The following is a 16,869-nucleotide window of genomic DNA, read 5'->3' on the forward strand; positions in this document are numbered from 1 at the left end:
TTCTTGTTATTATGTAACAAGCTTCATCATGCACATGTTTGGCCTTTGGCGTTTAGTGTGACATTGACCTTCGCCCAAAGGGTTACACACATTCCTCGCATGTTGATCATGTCTGGTAAATTAATAAATAGCACGAAGGAGTAAAATTCTGGACAAGTTGTTGTATGGCCTAATACAAAAGTCAAACGTTCGGTGTGACTGACCCTTGAGGCACAACGGCGGTTTGTACACATCAAACATTGTTTATCTATCATAATAGTGGACAAAAAATGCTGAATGATAAAAGTTACATTAATGAAAAGCTGTTATGGCCAAATTTTCCATTTGACTTACAGGGTATTTATAATTGCGTGAATGACAAATCTAACGTCTAGACAAAGCTGTTTAATTTTCTAAATTGGACCTCGAAGTGTTAACTTAAATATTGAGGTAGGAAGACGGATGTTGACAAAACCCTGCCGCCCCCTTATGACGGATACTTTGGCAATGTATGTTTAAAATTGCATGATGAATGACAATGTAACTGCGAGGACAAGCCATGTATGCCCAGATGTGTGAAGTGGGATTTTACCTTTGAGGTAGGGTATTACACGTGAAACGTTGTCTTATCATTTTTTTTAAAGTTATATAAGATTGCAAGATGAACGACACAATTGCAGTCAGAAAAAGCTCGGACACACATCATATATGAACATTTGTTATGTTAAACCTCTAAGAGTGGCGATGACCTTTTAGGTAGGGAAATAGGTGCTACATTTGACTTGTATACATTCAAAATTTGTAATGGCTACATTGAGCTTTTTGCAAGTGGTCTCAACAAAAAGTATACACGAATACAATACATGCCAGTTCAAACTGGACACGGAAAACTTGCAATTCAGACGTACCAAAAACAACCTTTATAAATTAGGCCTACCAAATCAACCCTTTCACACCCCGCAAAAATACAATAACATAAATGTAAAAGGCATTTATTCACAAACAAATACAGAAACTATTCATATAATTTATCAGTCCTCCACTTCAACATCTTCTGCAAGGTCAAGATCATCCATGTCTTGAAACAAGGACTCGTCCACCTCCACATTCTCTCCTTCTGTAAACGCAGAACAAAAATGGAATTCTACTTTATTTAAAGGGGTAAACGTTTTTCCTATGTCTGAACATTACCTTCACTTTAATTAAACCCTGATTGTCAAATGAGTGACATTCTAGCACTTATCTCTTTACAAGTTCTAAAATCAGATTTTCTGATGTGTTATACTTACAGATATCTATTATTTGCTGTAACACGTATTTAAATATTTTTATCTGTAACAATAGAAGTATTTTGAGCCCATTATTAGTTTTTTGCCAAAGTCAAAATTCCATTACTTCAGTTTAGCATACTATATAAATTAATTAAACTTTTATTAATGGCAAACCTGCTTGTAAAAATTGCACATCTGAGTCCAACATGGATTCATCTCGCATGAATAATTCTTTGCCTGTAAATAAAAAACATCATGGTCAGAATTTCACATGCATCCAAAGATAATATTTTTGTAATGTGTATGTAAATGTTAAAAAAAATAAACTAACATGGGGACTTTAGTATTGTGGTCAAAATCATTTCCAAATTTGGGATGAATAGGTCACAATTTCAAAATATTATTTAAAACAAGACTATTGCCAAGCAATATATGTCCCCTACCGGCTCCACCATTGTGTGATTATATATATATATATATATATATATATCTGTTGCCATAGCAACCAGAATTTTTGATGAAGGAAGAAAATGAAATGACGTGCATAATGTCCATATTGCCATCTATCCATGTTTCAAGTTTCATGAAAAAATATGAAGAACTTTTAAAGTTATCGCAGGATCCAGAAAAGTGTGCAGGATCCACTATTTTCAGCAGTATTTCTAGTCTATTTGTTGCCAAAGCAACAAAATTCTTGAGGTAGGAACAAAATGAAATGACGTGCATAATCTCCATATTGCCATCTGTCCATGTTTCAAGTTTCATGGAAAAATATGATCGCAGGATCCAGAAAAGTGTGACAGCCTGACAGACGGAAACACAGAGCGCAAACCATAAGTATCCTCCGGTAAAACCGGTTGGGGACAAAAAGATATTTCTTCATTTTAAAGACTATACAGTAAATGTGAACCCAGGTTTAATATGTAATTTAATCTTTATTAATAATGTATTGAATGTCATCCAGATTGATAATGTTATATGACCAAATTCCTTCAACATAAACAATATCATTACATTTTACTTAAAAGACACTTTCCAACCTCCTTATGTTTGGTGCAAATGGAAGTAAATCACTTATCATTTCATACTTATCATTTCATTGTATAGCTAGCTCAACAACATTAAACCAAAAACAGACCTTTATGAAAATACAAAGCACCATTATGATGAATACAGAAGTTCTTTTATCAGGTTAAAGAAAAAAAAGATCAATCCACTATCTCTCTGTTTTGTTGTCATTTGTCTTGTGAAACACTTGTCGGGACAAAACAAAGTATTAATGAGGACACATAATAAGCATGTAATTTATGATAACAGGGTTCAGAAGTATTGAGCTGAATGACGCCAATCTATACCAGAGAGTCTATTCTTCAAGATGTCACTTTCTGCTTTCCGCTTCCTTAGTTCAGCCATTTCTGCTTCAAACTTTGTCTTCCAGGCCAGGAAACTCTCTATGGTCACTCGTGTGCCCTCAAACTTTTTCTGAAAGAAGATATTTATTTATGGATTAGGCATACAGTTGAAGACTACAAACCATATACTTTCATGTCCCTACTTTGTCATGCTCACCCTGCTAATACTACAGATGGTAACAAATGTGACTTATACCCCCTCACAGCTTTCACAGCTTTTTTTCAGGGAATACCTCATAACAATTGACTGGTTAATTGGCATGGAATAACAAGACTATTGCCAAGCAATATATGTCCCCTACCGGCTCAACCGTTGTCAGATTTTTTTTTATTTGTTGTCATTGCAAACCAGAATTTTTGACGTAGGAACAAAATGAAATGACGTGCATAATCTCCATATTGCCATCTGTCTATGTTTCAAGTTTCATGAAAAAATATGAAGAAATTTTAAAGTTATCGCAGGATCCACAAAAGTGTGACAGACTGACTGACTGACGGACACACAGGGCGCAAACCATAAGTCCCCTCCGGTGAAACCGGTAGGGGAACAAAATGGCCCACCTCATGCAAGTGCGCCCGTCTCCCCACAGTGATTACGCTCAGACAAAAACAAATCAGAGAATGGCAGAGTCATACTCCTTATTTTATTATTGCCAAAATCAGCAATACATTAATTTACGTGTACACAAAATAGTTGTTTTTTATTTTATGGCTAAAGAAAACAAATTATTTTACAATTTTTAACAGTTCAATTTAAATTTGAACATAGTTCACTAACAAACATATTCCATTTCATGCTTACCGATCAATGGATAGACTGTACATCTAACCTTAAAGAATGATTCCAGAGTATGTCTGCCCTGCCAAAAGGCTTGTGGTATAATGAGCTGAGCCAAAATTTCTCATTTTCTATGTTAAAATGTGGGGATATAATTAGCCCAGCCCAAAATGCCCAAACTGCCACCATGCAGCCCTCACCCTTTCTAGTTCCTCCTCGTCCCTGACCCGTCTCTCCTCTGCAGCCTTCCTCTGTTTCTTCCTCTCATCTATACAGCAGGAAAGCTTCTCCTGTATGGCTGACACCATGGTGAACACCATAGCCATGCCCAGGTTCTCCTCTGCCTGGGAAACAGACACAACATAATCCACATACGCTGCAAGCGCATCCAGGATTTGTTTCACAATTAAGATACATGTACATCCAGATACTACATAATTAGAAGTACATTAAAGCAGTGTGTATGTATGACATGTGATCTCGTTTTGGTTAGGTTTGCATATCAGTGGGGTGAGTGGCCAATAAAGCTTTCCGTATTTTACTATTTAATTAAACTTTGACAAACTTAAAGTGCTTGACTTTCACATACAATGTTTTGAAAAATGTGTATAGGATTCTTGTCTCTGCCCTAGAATTAGGAGTAGGTGTATAAACAACCCAATAAGATTAGAAATTTTAAGTGTTCTTGTAATAATTATTTCAAGTATTTACTAGCCCTTAAATCTATTTTATGTTATGTTTAATCATTATTGACAGAATGAGTTATTGATAACCACTTTTAACACACCTACTAGGCCTATTTGAGACCTGCATACAATTACTAACATACACGTTGGCGAATTGACACACACCTAGGCCTATTAAGAATTGACACACACTTAGGGCTATTGAAACACATCTAGGCCTATTGACACACACTTGGCCTATTGACACAGAGCTAGGCCCACACACCTCAGCCTATTCACACACACCAAGGCATATTGACACACATGAAGGCCCACACACCTCAGCGCTTTGACACACACCTTAGCCAATTGACACACACCTTAGCCAATTGACACACACCTTAGCCTATTGAAACACACCTTAGCCTATTGACACCCTCAAGCCTATTGACACACACCTTAGCCTATTGACACACACTTTAGCCTATTGACACACATTTTAGCCTATTGACACACAACTTAGCCTATTTACACACACCTTAGCCTATTGGCACACACCTAGACCTATTGACCCAGGCCTAGGCCTATTGACACAAACATCTAGGCCCATTGATTCATACCTACAACTATTTACACACACCAAGGCCTATTGACACACACACCTAGGTCTATGGACACACACCTTAGCCTCTGACACACACCTTAGCCTATTGACACACACCTTAGCCTATTGAAACACACCTAGGCCTATTGACACACACCTAAGCATATTGACACACACCTAGGCCTATTAAGAATTGACACACACTGAGGGCTATTGAAACACATCTAGGCCTATTGACACACATTTGGCCTATTGACACAGAGCTAGGCCCACACACCTCAGCCTATTCACACACACCAAGGCATATTGACACACATGAAGGCCCACACACCTCAGCGCTTTGACACACACCTTAGCCAATAGACACACACCTTAGCCAATTGACACACACCTTAGCCAATTGACACACACCTTAGCCTATTGAAACACACCTTAGCCTATTGACACCCTCAAGCCTATTGACACACACCTTAGCCTATTGACACACACTTTAGCCTATTGACACACATTTTAGCCTATTGACACACAACTTAGCCTATTGACACACACCTTAGCCTATTGGCACACACCTAGGCCTATTGACCCAGGCCTAGGCCTATTGACACATACATCTAGGCCTATTGATACATACCTACAACTATTGACACACACCAAGGCCTATTGACACACACACCTAGGTCTATGGACACACACCTTAGCCTCTGACACACACCTTAGCCTATTGACACACACCTTAGCCTATTGAAACACACCTAGGCCTATTGACACACACCTAAGCATATTGACACACACCTTAGCCTATTGACACACACCTTTGTCTATTGAAACACACCAATGCCTAGCTGCACACACCTTTGCATATTAACTCACCAAGGCCCATTGACACACACCTTAGCCTATTTACACACACCTAGGCCTATTGACACACACCTCAGCCTATGGAAAAACAAAGGCATATTTACACACACGCCAAATATTATTGACACACATCTTAGCCTGTTGACCCACACCAAGGCATATTGACATACACCTTAGCCCTATGGACACATACTTTAGCCTTATGGACACACAACTAGGCCAATTGACACACAGCAAGGCCTATGGACACACACCAAGGCCAATTGACACACACCTAGGCCTATTGACACACACCCTAGTCATTTGACACACTACTTAGCTTATTGACACACACCTTTGCCTATTGACACACACACACCAATGCTTATTGACACACATCTATGCTTATTGATATACACATGTGCCTATTGACACACATCTAGTCTTATTGACACACACATAGGCCTATCGACACACACCAAGGCCTATTGACACATACCTAGGCCTATTTACACACAACTAGGCTTATTGACACACACCAAGGCTTATTGACACACACAAAGGCTTAAAGGCCTATGGACACATGCATAAGCCTATTGACATACACCCTAATCTATTGACACACACCTTAGCCTATTGACATATGCCAAGGCCTTTCGACACACACCTAGGCCTATTGACACACACCAAGGCCTATTGGAACACACTTAGGCCTATTGACACACACCTAGGCTTATTGACACACACACCAAGGCCTATTGACACACACCTAGGCTTATTGACACACAATTAGGCCTACTGACACACACATAGGCTCATTGACACACACCAAGCCAAGGCCTATCAACACACACCCTTGTCTATTGACACACACCTTAGCCTATTGACACGCACCTAGGCCAATTGACACACAGCAAGGCCTATGGACACACACCAAGGCCAATTGACACACACCTAGGCCTATTGACACACACCCTAGTCATTTGACACACAACTTAGCTTATTGACACACACCTTCGCCTATTGACACACACACCAAGGCTTATTGACACACATCTATGCTTATTGATATACACATGTGCCTATTGACACACACCTAGTCTTATTGACACACACATATGCCTATCGACACACACCAAGGCCTATTGACACATACCTAGGCCTATTTACATACAACTAGGCTTATTGACACACACCAAGGCTTATTGACACACACAAAGGCTTAAAGGCCTATGGACACATGCATAAGCCTATTGACATACACCCTAATCTATTGACACACACCTTAGCCTATTGACATATGCCAAGGCCTTTCGACACACACCTAGGCCTATTGACACACACCAAGGCCTATTGGCACACACTTAGGCCTATTGACACAAACCTAGGCTTATTGACACACACCAAGGCCTATTGACACACACCTAGGCTTATTGACACACAATAAGGCCTACTGACACACACATAGGCTCATTGACACACACCAAGCCAAGGCCTATCAACACACACCCTTGTCTATTGACACACACCTTAGCCTATTGACACGCACCTAGGCATATTGACACACACCAAGGCCTATTGAAACACTATTTGGCCTATTGGCACAAACCAAGGCCTAATGACACAAACCAAGGCCTATTGACACACACCTAGGCCTATTGACACACACCAATCATATTGACACACACCAATGCCTTTTGACACACACCAAGGGCTATTGGCACATACCAATGGCTATTGACACACACCTAGGGCTTTTGACACACACATAGGTCTTTTGACACACTTCAATGCCTATTTACACACACCTAGGTCTATTGACACACCTAGGCCTATTGACAAACACCAAGGCCTATTAACACACACCTTGGCCTATTGACACACACCTTAGCCTATTGATGCACTCTCAATATTTTTTATCAAAACATATTGACCCACATTGAAGGATATTGACAAACAGCCTTATTAGACACATCTTGTCCTACTGAAGCACTCTAAGGCCTTTCGAAAATCAAAGCGCTGAAGGCACTGAAGTTGTTCGCTATTGTATAATCTTAGACGCAACTCAGTTTTCAAAATTATGTTATAGCTTTTTATATCGCAAGTTTAAATGAACACAACCCATTCCGATTTACAAAGAGTGTGTCTTAAAGCACTGGTCGAGATGTTTTTTGTTTTTTTAATCATTTATAAAAAAGATAATTTAAGCTTCATTTTGGGAAAATATGGCTTAATGCATATGCATTAATTGTCATCCCAGTACCAGAGACTCTCTTAAAACGAAAAACACCAAACAATCAGAAAGTGTCATCCTTGATTAGCTTGTGCGCATAGCACAGGCTAATCAGTGTGCACAGGCTAATCTTATTTGACATGCATTAAGCCTTGTTTTCCCTGAAAGCAGCCAATATGTACATATTTCAATGATAAACTGGACAATATCGTCCCACAAGCTGTTAAACCCTAAACTGGCTAATGTCGTCATACAAGCTGTTATACACTATTGATTACATACACACACTGTGTGTACCAGTGGAGAACTATAAACAGGCAGATGTGGTGGTTATCGTTCCTAGCGTAGTAGAGCAGACGCTATCGTAGTTCAAAGCAGACTGACTTTCAAAACTCACTCTACATTAGTTGTGAGCTAGCGCTCACAACTAAAAAGCCAGGAATATTGACACACAATCAGGCATTTCGATACACACCCATTCATATTGACAAACGCAAAGGCTTTTTGAACAACACTCAGTCTTATGGACACACAATCAAGCCTTTCGAAACACAGTTTGTAGTCTTGATTTATACTCAGGCATCTTGACGCACAGCTTGGCATATTGACACACTCACAGAACTTGACACACAGCCAGACTTATTGAAACTAACGCTTGCTTTTTGACACACACAAAAAAGTTTATTGACATATGCCCAGGCTTACAAACACATTCATAGCCTTCTTCACAAGGAAAATACCTTTCTTGTGGCACATATTACTTATGCATAATATCAGCCAAGTCATTATTTAGAATACTTACCAAGGTCTGCATGTGATTGATCAGGTCTGTGAGTTCATCTTCCTCCAAGTTGTCAGAGTCTGTGATCTCCATCTCCGGTGGCTCGTCTGGGTAGATGGCTGTGTAGCCAAACTTCATGGTACATGATACTGAAATGTTACAGCAATATTTTTGTAATATATTTGTAGTGTAAACATTTTTATATTTATCAGCTCAATTGCTTTGAAAACCTAAATCTTAAAGAGATATTATCAAGTGCGTTTTGTGGCAAGAAAAGTGCAAGGTTTCTTTGGAAAGATCTTAAGAACGCTTAATGAGTTGGTTTGAATGGAGGACCACATAGCAAATATCATATCCACTTCCTATTTGAACATTGCAACCCTGCTTTTTGAATTACATCTATGCTTTCGGAAATCAAACTAATTTCATTATGCATAACGTTTCAAACATGTGTCAGGCCTTTTATGACCTTTTAAAAAATTTACCCCTCAGACTCTGATATCCTTAAAAATGTCATTTATTGCAACTTTTTAATTTGATTAAACTTTGTGATTTTTATTTACTAAAAGCATAAGTCTTAATAAAGATTACCTGAAGAGGATGGAAAAAATATAACCAGAAAGACAAGCCTGTTACACTTACAGTCAGTGTAAATACTGCTCTGTTTTTTTATTGAATTTGTTTCTAATCTGGTTTGTATATCATAAGCCTGACTTGTTTCTTTTTTAAAGCCTCTATTGATACTGTTATCAGTCATTTCAATTGGAATGTTAGCATCAGGAAAGTGGATCGAAGTTGTTGGTGATCTGGTATGGGCAAGTTGACAGAAACTACTAGCCCAAAACCAAAGTTACCCTTCCAAATGTTAACAAGGCCAGATTACGTAATGTAAGTTAAAGAGACAGGCTTTACTTCTTTTAATTGTAGTAGGCTATGGCCGTTAATAAACTGAGTCCTGATATCTATGAGAGTTGTATTTCTTATGCAAAGTTGATGGAGAAAACTGCCTGTCAGTCAGACTGATATTTTACTGGCAGTTTTCAGGAAGACTGCTCCTCATGCATACCAGATTCCTCATCTGTTTCATCTTCATGTTTCTGGGAGGCAAGAGTGATCTCAAATACTGCATATGGAGTAGTTTCCAGTACTGAAATATGTGGTAAGAAGTAATAAAGTACATCATATTATACGCTTTTTATTTAAAAAAAGACTCACTATATTTTTAAAACTTAAAACTAACATTGGGCTCAACAGTTTCACAAAACATCCTTCATGTTCCTGTAAATATTTGTAATACAATTAAGTATAAAATAGTATAAAATATATTGTAATGCATATACCATATTTATGAGGATCTAAATGAAAAGTTTTCTCTTCATTTTACTAAACACTTGCGTAACAGTAACTTGAACTACAGTACACTCCACGCATTTTCCCCAAAAAACGCGCTAACTCCGCATTTTTTTACCTGCTAGAGAGTGTTTACGCGGAGTTTGAAAGCGAGATAAAACGTGGCGTTCCGCCGAGTTCGCTAATACCCGCGCCGTGTATTGCTTTAGCCTAGTCGGTAAATGCAGACAATTTCCATTCTTATCAGCGACCGCCGCGCAACACCGCGTTAGCAGTGTGTTACTGAGCATGCCAAAAAATAAAAACATTGCTATTAAAAATTGTTTAAATACTGTATAAAAATAAAGATAATTGTATAGAAAATTAATACGTATAAAAATTATGTTTTTTAATTCACAGGTACGTCTACAATATGAATAAATATACGACATGTCAAGCGTTTTGACATACTAATATTTAAATCATAACACATATAACACAAGGATAAATGTTCTGAAAAATTTTCAAATGAGAATAATAATAAGTAATCCGAAACACACTACGATTTTTAATGTTAACACGACGTTTACAAATGCTTTCAATATACAGTCATCATGTATATTTCCCGACAAAAGCGCGCGAAAATTATGCTGCAATGTACAAGGTCAAGGTATACTCCTGAAAAGCGTGCCTGTATTGATTTTTGTATACAAATTTTGTAGCGCAAAGAACACTTAATTCTGTTGAATTCGGTTAAAAAGTTTTTTTGGTATTTTTTAACAAAATTATATCGCGAATAAATTGATATTTCCTCCAAAATAATTTCAAATGGAACAAGCCGAATCTTTATCGTTACTGTATTTTAGTAGAGTAATTATTTTAACAGTAATTGTACTGTAAACTGATTAAAGAAGACATCTGAGCAGAACTGGATTAAGTGTTTGACGTTATGAAAACACACAAAGCTTGTCTACTGACCCATTGTGTAGACTGCTGTCTGCGGTGTTTTGACAAAAGGGATTAACATGTGTGAATGCCACTCTGCCGATTTGGTCCATAATTACTGGTAAACATTGTTTTGAATGTCGACGCAATTAGAATACAACTGTGAATATTTAATGCAACTATCAACTCAATAGTTACCACCTTCTTTTAGCAATCAATGGAATAACCTACCTACAAAGAGAAAATAAATGCATTAGTGAGAAGAGAATCAACTTTGTTCCGACAATTAAAACCATTCCTTATGCATTCGTTGAACGTGTTTACTTGAGTAAGTTATGCCTTCAGACAGGAAGCGGCTTTCCTTTGATAACGTCAAACTGTCAATTCACACAGATTTGCGAGACTTTTAGGGTCCTTGGTCATTTGTTTACATGTTCAGTATAGAAAAAACACCTGCTTACATGAAAACTTTGGATTAAATTTTCAAAATAAAAACAATGTTGCAAACTGTGATTATATTAATTGGTAAGTATCAGTTTTAAGACGACATTTTGTTTGTAGTAAATCAACGAGTTTTCTATACAACTACTTCTACAACCACGTGGGGATCGATCTATCTTGGTTGTTGTTTTTTTTAATGGTATATTATTTATATATATAAATAAATAAATATATATATATTAGTTCTGGCTACCACAACTTTAAATGTCGCTTTTTATGATTTTTGACAGGCGCGACATTATAGTTATGGACCAACCCCATTAGGAAAGTCAACCAGAAATTCCCGAAAAGTTGACAGTTAGCAAAGACCGGTCCAAAACAGCTTTTAAATGCAGTTATTGGCCCAAATCAACCACTTGATCGGAAAGATTGACATTTTTCACATTTAACTGATATATTCTTTTACAAAATACTATCTTAAACATTTAAAATTTATCTATTCTGCTCTTACATATCGAGAAAAACAGCGATGTGACAGACTTTCTTGAAATGCGAATCTCCCGAGATTTCACGGTCATATGACGTTATTTCTATTTTAAGTAACATACAATGTGCTCAAGTGTTTTCAAATTCCGGTATTTTAGATTATTCTGGCTTTTTTTGTAAACAAATTGTAGTGTTAATACAAACTCAAAGTAAATATTATTTAAAACTACCTGATTCACACTGAAATCAGTCTTATAATCCACCAGACATAAGTAGTTAATCACAAATAATAGATTTCAGAAAATAAAGTAATGTTTACAATTTCAGCATAAAATGTCAAGGTCGATCTGAAAGTATCCAAATGAAAACTCGTCATCTGACAAAGCGACAATGGTGTCAGGTTTTTTTTTTTACTAAGAAAGTGACGCCGATGGTCAGCATCTTCCCTTACCAGAATTTGTTCCCCTCAAAATACAATTTCCCCTCCAAGAATATCATTTTTCACTAAAACATATCTTTTTTAGCATTTATTTAAGCTTTAAATCTAAAATTGTCTATTTTGATTGCTTTATTATCCATCGCAATACTAGCTCATTTGCGGTGGTCGCGAAATCACGTTAAAATAGAAAGTAGCGTCTATGGAGTTGGATTAGAATGTGTAGTTTGCGGTTCCTATTAATTTTTGTAAAGTCATGCAGAACATTTCGCACTTTATCACTGTAAATTTTGGTAGAAGAATCCTCAAACTAAACGTGCTTACATCTGAGTCGTTAAGCACATGCTATATAACGTAATGGATAAAGCGAAGTCACTCTAAATGTCAGTGTTTCTTAACGTTTTTTTATGATTTTGACAGAAAACTTCTTTATTGTAAATTAATTGGGAAAAATGTCATCTAGATTTGATTGGGAATGGGGCCTTTCTTTTTTGCTTTGGGAATGCCTTCATTTCCCGGAGGCGCAGACAGTGGTGAAAAAAACCTGAAATCAGAGAAGATGAGTTATAGACATTGATTAAAACAGTTTTTATTTTTTCCCGAAATATGTCTCTTTAGCACTCTATTTTTCCCTTTCACCCAGCGTCCAGCGTCTTCCCCTTTTTCTAAAAAAAACCCCTGGGCGTCAAAATTGTGAATTTCACACTGATGAGAGTTATTTTCATCTATTGTAAGATGCATTTGAAACATTTGAACCTTAAAATATTCCCTGATGCAGTAATTTATATTCATTCACCAATATATGTAGAAATGTATCCAAGAAAATGAGCTTTTTTTGATTTATAGCGTGACATAAATATGTTACGACTCTGGTTGACTTTCGATACGGGGTTGGCTTCAGCGTACAGGTATGTCAATACTATATAAACTGTACACTGAAGTTTCTTTAGCTAAATATATATATGTATTTGTAATAAATGTAATTTTATTTCAAAATCAGGAAGTCAAACAAAGTTAAATTGATCGTTATCTTGTAAAACACGGAGTTTCCCCGCGTTGACAACGCCGAGGGCCGCCGCATCGGCTTTTCAATTTTGCCGATCGTTCAACGCAGCGTCCAAAATCATGCAAACGCCGCGTATCGCGAATTTTTCTTAATCTCCCTCGGCGTTACTGCACGCGGCGTATGGAGGGAAATTGGGGAAAACGCGTGGAGTGTACTGTTCACATCGCTCATAATCGCTATACGAAAAACGTACGTCCGAATATATATCAATATCAATTATTCCAATGAAACGTTACCTTCTAACTCCTCAGGATAAATCGACTCCAGAGCTTCGAGCTCGTTCTTTTGTTCTTCTTGATGATCAGTCATTCGTGAATTTTAGTGAGAGAGAAATCGCGAGAGATAGAAAAATTAAAATACTCATGAGCAACACGATATGACGTCCATTTTAAGAGGCTACATGACACTAATGAAAACTGGCAACAAAACCGAACTTCCACAGTTACTGGATTACCGGATTCTACCGGAATCTACCAAAATCTACCGATTTCAACCAGAATCTAGCAAAATTCTACCGGATCACGGACTCTAGATGAGATGGATATGAAACGGGAACGTATCGGCAAATATCTTGTCGTAACTTATTCACGTGACCGGTAGCTATCGATTAGCGTACATCGAAGTGCGGAGGTTATACATTTTGATGTACCCACTAACGTCTTTTTTTTTAAATTATACTTTCATTTCTCGGCCGATTTTGACAAATTATATATCATTAGAAAGCCTAAATTACGTAGTTTTCATATGTATATATATATATATACATATTTATTATGTTTTTCTTCTGACTTGGGCAGCACTTTTGCAAATATCACACCGTTTAAGGGTTTACGGAGGTTTCGTCACACTGCAGTTTCGTCACACTGAATTTACCGTAGAAAACGGGTAGAGGGTTCGTCACAATGGTAATATATAGGTGTGAATAATACCGTGAATCTTTAGCACCTTTGATTGACACCTTTCTTCTAAGTTAAAACAACATGTTTTTGTTGTTAAATTAAATACAATTAGATAAATTGAAGTATTTAAAATGTTGCAATTAAATTACATAACACAATGTTGTTAATGATTCACAAAAATCCATTTATTCACATACAACACAATATTACACAATAAATTAACATACAACTCTACTCAATAAACGGTAAAATAATATACTTACCTTTACACAACACAAATTTATTTGCAAACAATATTACACCAAACATAAATATTTACATATATAACATAAAGATATAATCAAATACAACTCTACTCAATACACGGTATAATAATATACTTACCTTTACACAACACAAATTTATTTGCAAACAATATTACACCTAACATAAATATTTACATATAAAAGGGAAAGGGGGACGAGCATGTAGAATCCAAGGTCAGCACGCCCGGCTCGCGTATTGATTCTTCGATGCCACCCTGAAATAATCTTTATTTATTGAGCAAAGTTTGTGAACACTGTTATTTATTATGTTAGGCGAAATAAAAATGCTGTAAACGATGTTCTTTATTACGTTATTACGAATCTAGATTTACGGTTAACATGTTCGTACTTAATACCGATTTGTAGCGTTTATATTTGAAGTTCAGTTTTAAAAATTACATCTTGCTTAGGAGAATAGAATTCTGTATACGATAGAAAAAAATGGTTTTAAAAATGAATGTAAGTAAGGAATGAATGCGTACGAAAGTATCGCGCTGTCCTAACGCAGAGACTTGGCGATTATGCTTTTGTTTTGATACCGGCCATTTAATTTCCTTTGTCATGATTATTATATTTTTATGGAATATGTTGAAATATTTTGTTTACGAAACATATCAATAAAGCTAACTATTAATGAAGCTTAATAAATTAAGGATTACAGCTCTTGTTTATAACACAGAAAGGGTGTTAATTTTATGACGAGACAGCGTACATAGCGGACCCTCTTGATATTTTTCTTCCGGGATTTTCAAGAATCTTTAAATAATTTTAATTAATTGATAATTTAAGGCAAATAACCTTTCATATAATTATACATAATAACCTCTTTGAAAATAAACAACAAACGATGAATGTTTTGACACCCATTTTATTTGAAGTATGCATGCAAAGCCGAAACATATGAAGAGGTCAAAATCGGCCGAGAAATGAAAAGTATAATTTTAAAAAAGACGTTAGTGGGTACATCAAAATGTATAACCTCGGCACTTCGATGTACGTACGCTTATCGATAGCTACCGGTCACGTGACTAAGATACGACAAGGTTACAAGATAACGCATAAACCAATAAAATCGGATGATTAGTTTTTGCATAAAATTGAATTTACTACAGTAAGGCTAGTATTCCATCTATCCGCATCCGTATCCGCATCCGTTTCCGCAAAATCCGCTATATTCCATTTATCCGCATACCTCGAACCTATCTTTCTTTTTTGGGAAAAAAATATATGAATAAGACGGAAAATTATAATTAAAATACTAATTATGAAGGACAAGCGTGAATTTAAGTAGATATAAGGTAAAAATCATCAATCTGCTTGTAAGAGAATACAAATGGTTAATACCTGAAACATCTTTTTCTAGTGCCTCGGCTATGCTTTTCCAAACATTTGAAGTGAAATAAGAGTCCCGATATGCAGAACTTCGTTGGTTGTATAATTCCGAGTAATTTTCAACGAATTCGATTAGTTTTTCAGTTGATTTTTTAGATGACAGCTTCCCTCATCGTGCTACATGCCGTCCGTATCTTGTCCGCATCCGCATTAGAATGCTCACTTGAGCGTTCTTTTTCGGACGCCTATTGCGCGTGCGGATATGCAGATGCGGATGAATGGAATAAGCGCAGTGCATTTCAACTGGTTCTATTTTTTTGCGGATGCGGATTTGCGGATGCGGATGCAGATACGGACAGATGGAATAGTAGCCTTAAGGGTCAAATACTCGATTCAACTCCTGTCAATATACGCTCCGTGACCGGATCTACCGGAATCTAGCCAAATTCTACCAAAAAATACAATTAAACGTTATAATTTGTATATGTAATGATAATTATCATCGAATTGACCACAAATTATGAAATCCTATAAAATATATGACCCTCCAAAATCATCACAAGACTCCCAATTGACGCCCTCGTTAGGTGAGGATATTGCAAAACAATTTTGATATGTACTGTTTTAAATGCAAACGGTCGCGGAAAACTGCTTGTATGTATTTTATAATGAAGTTGATACAATATTTGCATACTGGATTGTGTTTTAAAGAATTGTGTTTACATGCACAAATACTTCAGCACTATAAGCACTAAATTACTTATCTCAGAGATGTTTTCTGTGTAAATCCTATTTCAAATAAACAATATAGCAAGTGGCAGTTAAATATATATATATATATATATATATATATATATATATATATATATATATATATGTGTACATTTGATTATAAGGTAGCGAGTGAATTAAATGAGTAATTGAAATGTTTGTAAAATAAATTATGTTTACTGATACATGTCTGAACTTTATTGTTTACATTATAAAAAGTTATATATTTTATCTATTTTATCATATTTAAATGAATAAAAAATAAACACATTAATGCTGGGTAAGTATACAATCGAAGC

The 16,869-nt window shown here is 36.4% G+C and overlaps 3 protein-coding genes across 4 annotated transcripts in view; 2 read left to right on the top strand and 1 right to left on the bottom strand.

Annotated features, from left to right (window-relative positions):
* The window catches only part of LOC127853811 (organic cation transporter protein-like), a 289,143-nt gene that overhangs the window by 117,833 nt on the left and 154,441 nt on the right, over nt 1-16,869 (top strand). The window lies entirely within an intron of this gene.
* Nucleotides 1-16,869, top strand: part of LOC127853818 (uncharacterized) — a 289,097-nt gene that overhangs the window by 94,214 nt on the left and 178,014 nt on the right. The gene's annotated exons all lie outside the window — the stretch shown is intronic.
* On the bottom strand, nt 956-13,685 carry LOC127853815 (RWD domain-containing protein 1-like). Its single transcript, XM_052388606.1, has 7 exons — nt 13,500-13,685; nt 9,627-9,707; nt 8,582-8,709; nt 3,641-3,784; nt 2,606-2,732; nt 1,425-1,487; nt 956-1,096 (listed from the first exon to the last, which is right to left on the bottom strand). The coding sequence occupies exons 1-7, from the start codon at nt 13,570-13,572 to the stop codon at nt 1,011-1,013; spliced, it is 702 nt and encodes a 233-aa protein (XP_052244566.1). The 5' UTR covers nt 13,573-13,685; the 3' UTR covers nt 956-1,010.

The sequence above is a fragment of the Dreissena polymorpha genome, chromosome 12 (assembly GCF_020536995.1).
Source record: "Dreissena polymorpha isolate Duluth1 chromosome 12, UMN_Dpol_1.0, whole genome shotgun sequence".
Classification (NCBI taxonomy): domain Eukaryota; kingdom Metazoa; phylum Mollusca; class Bivalvia; order Myida; family Dreissenidae; genus Dreissena; species Dreissena polymorpha.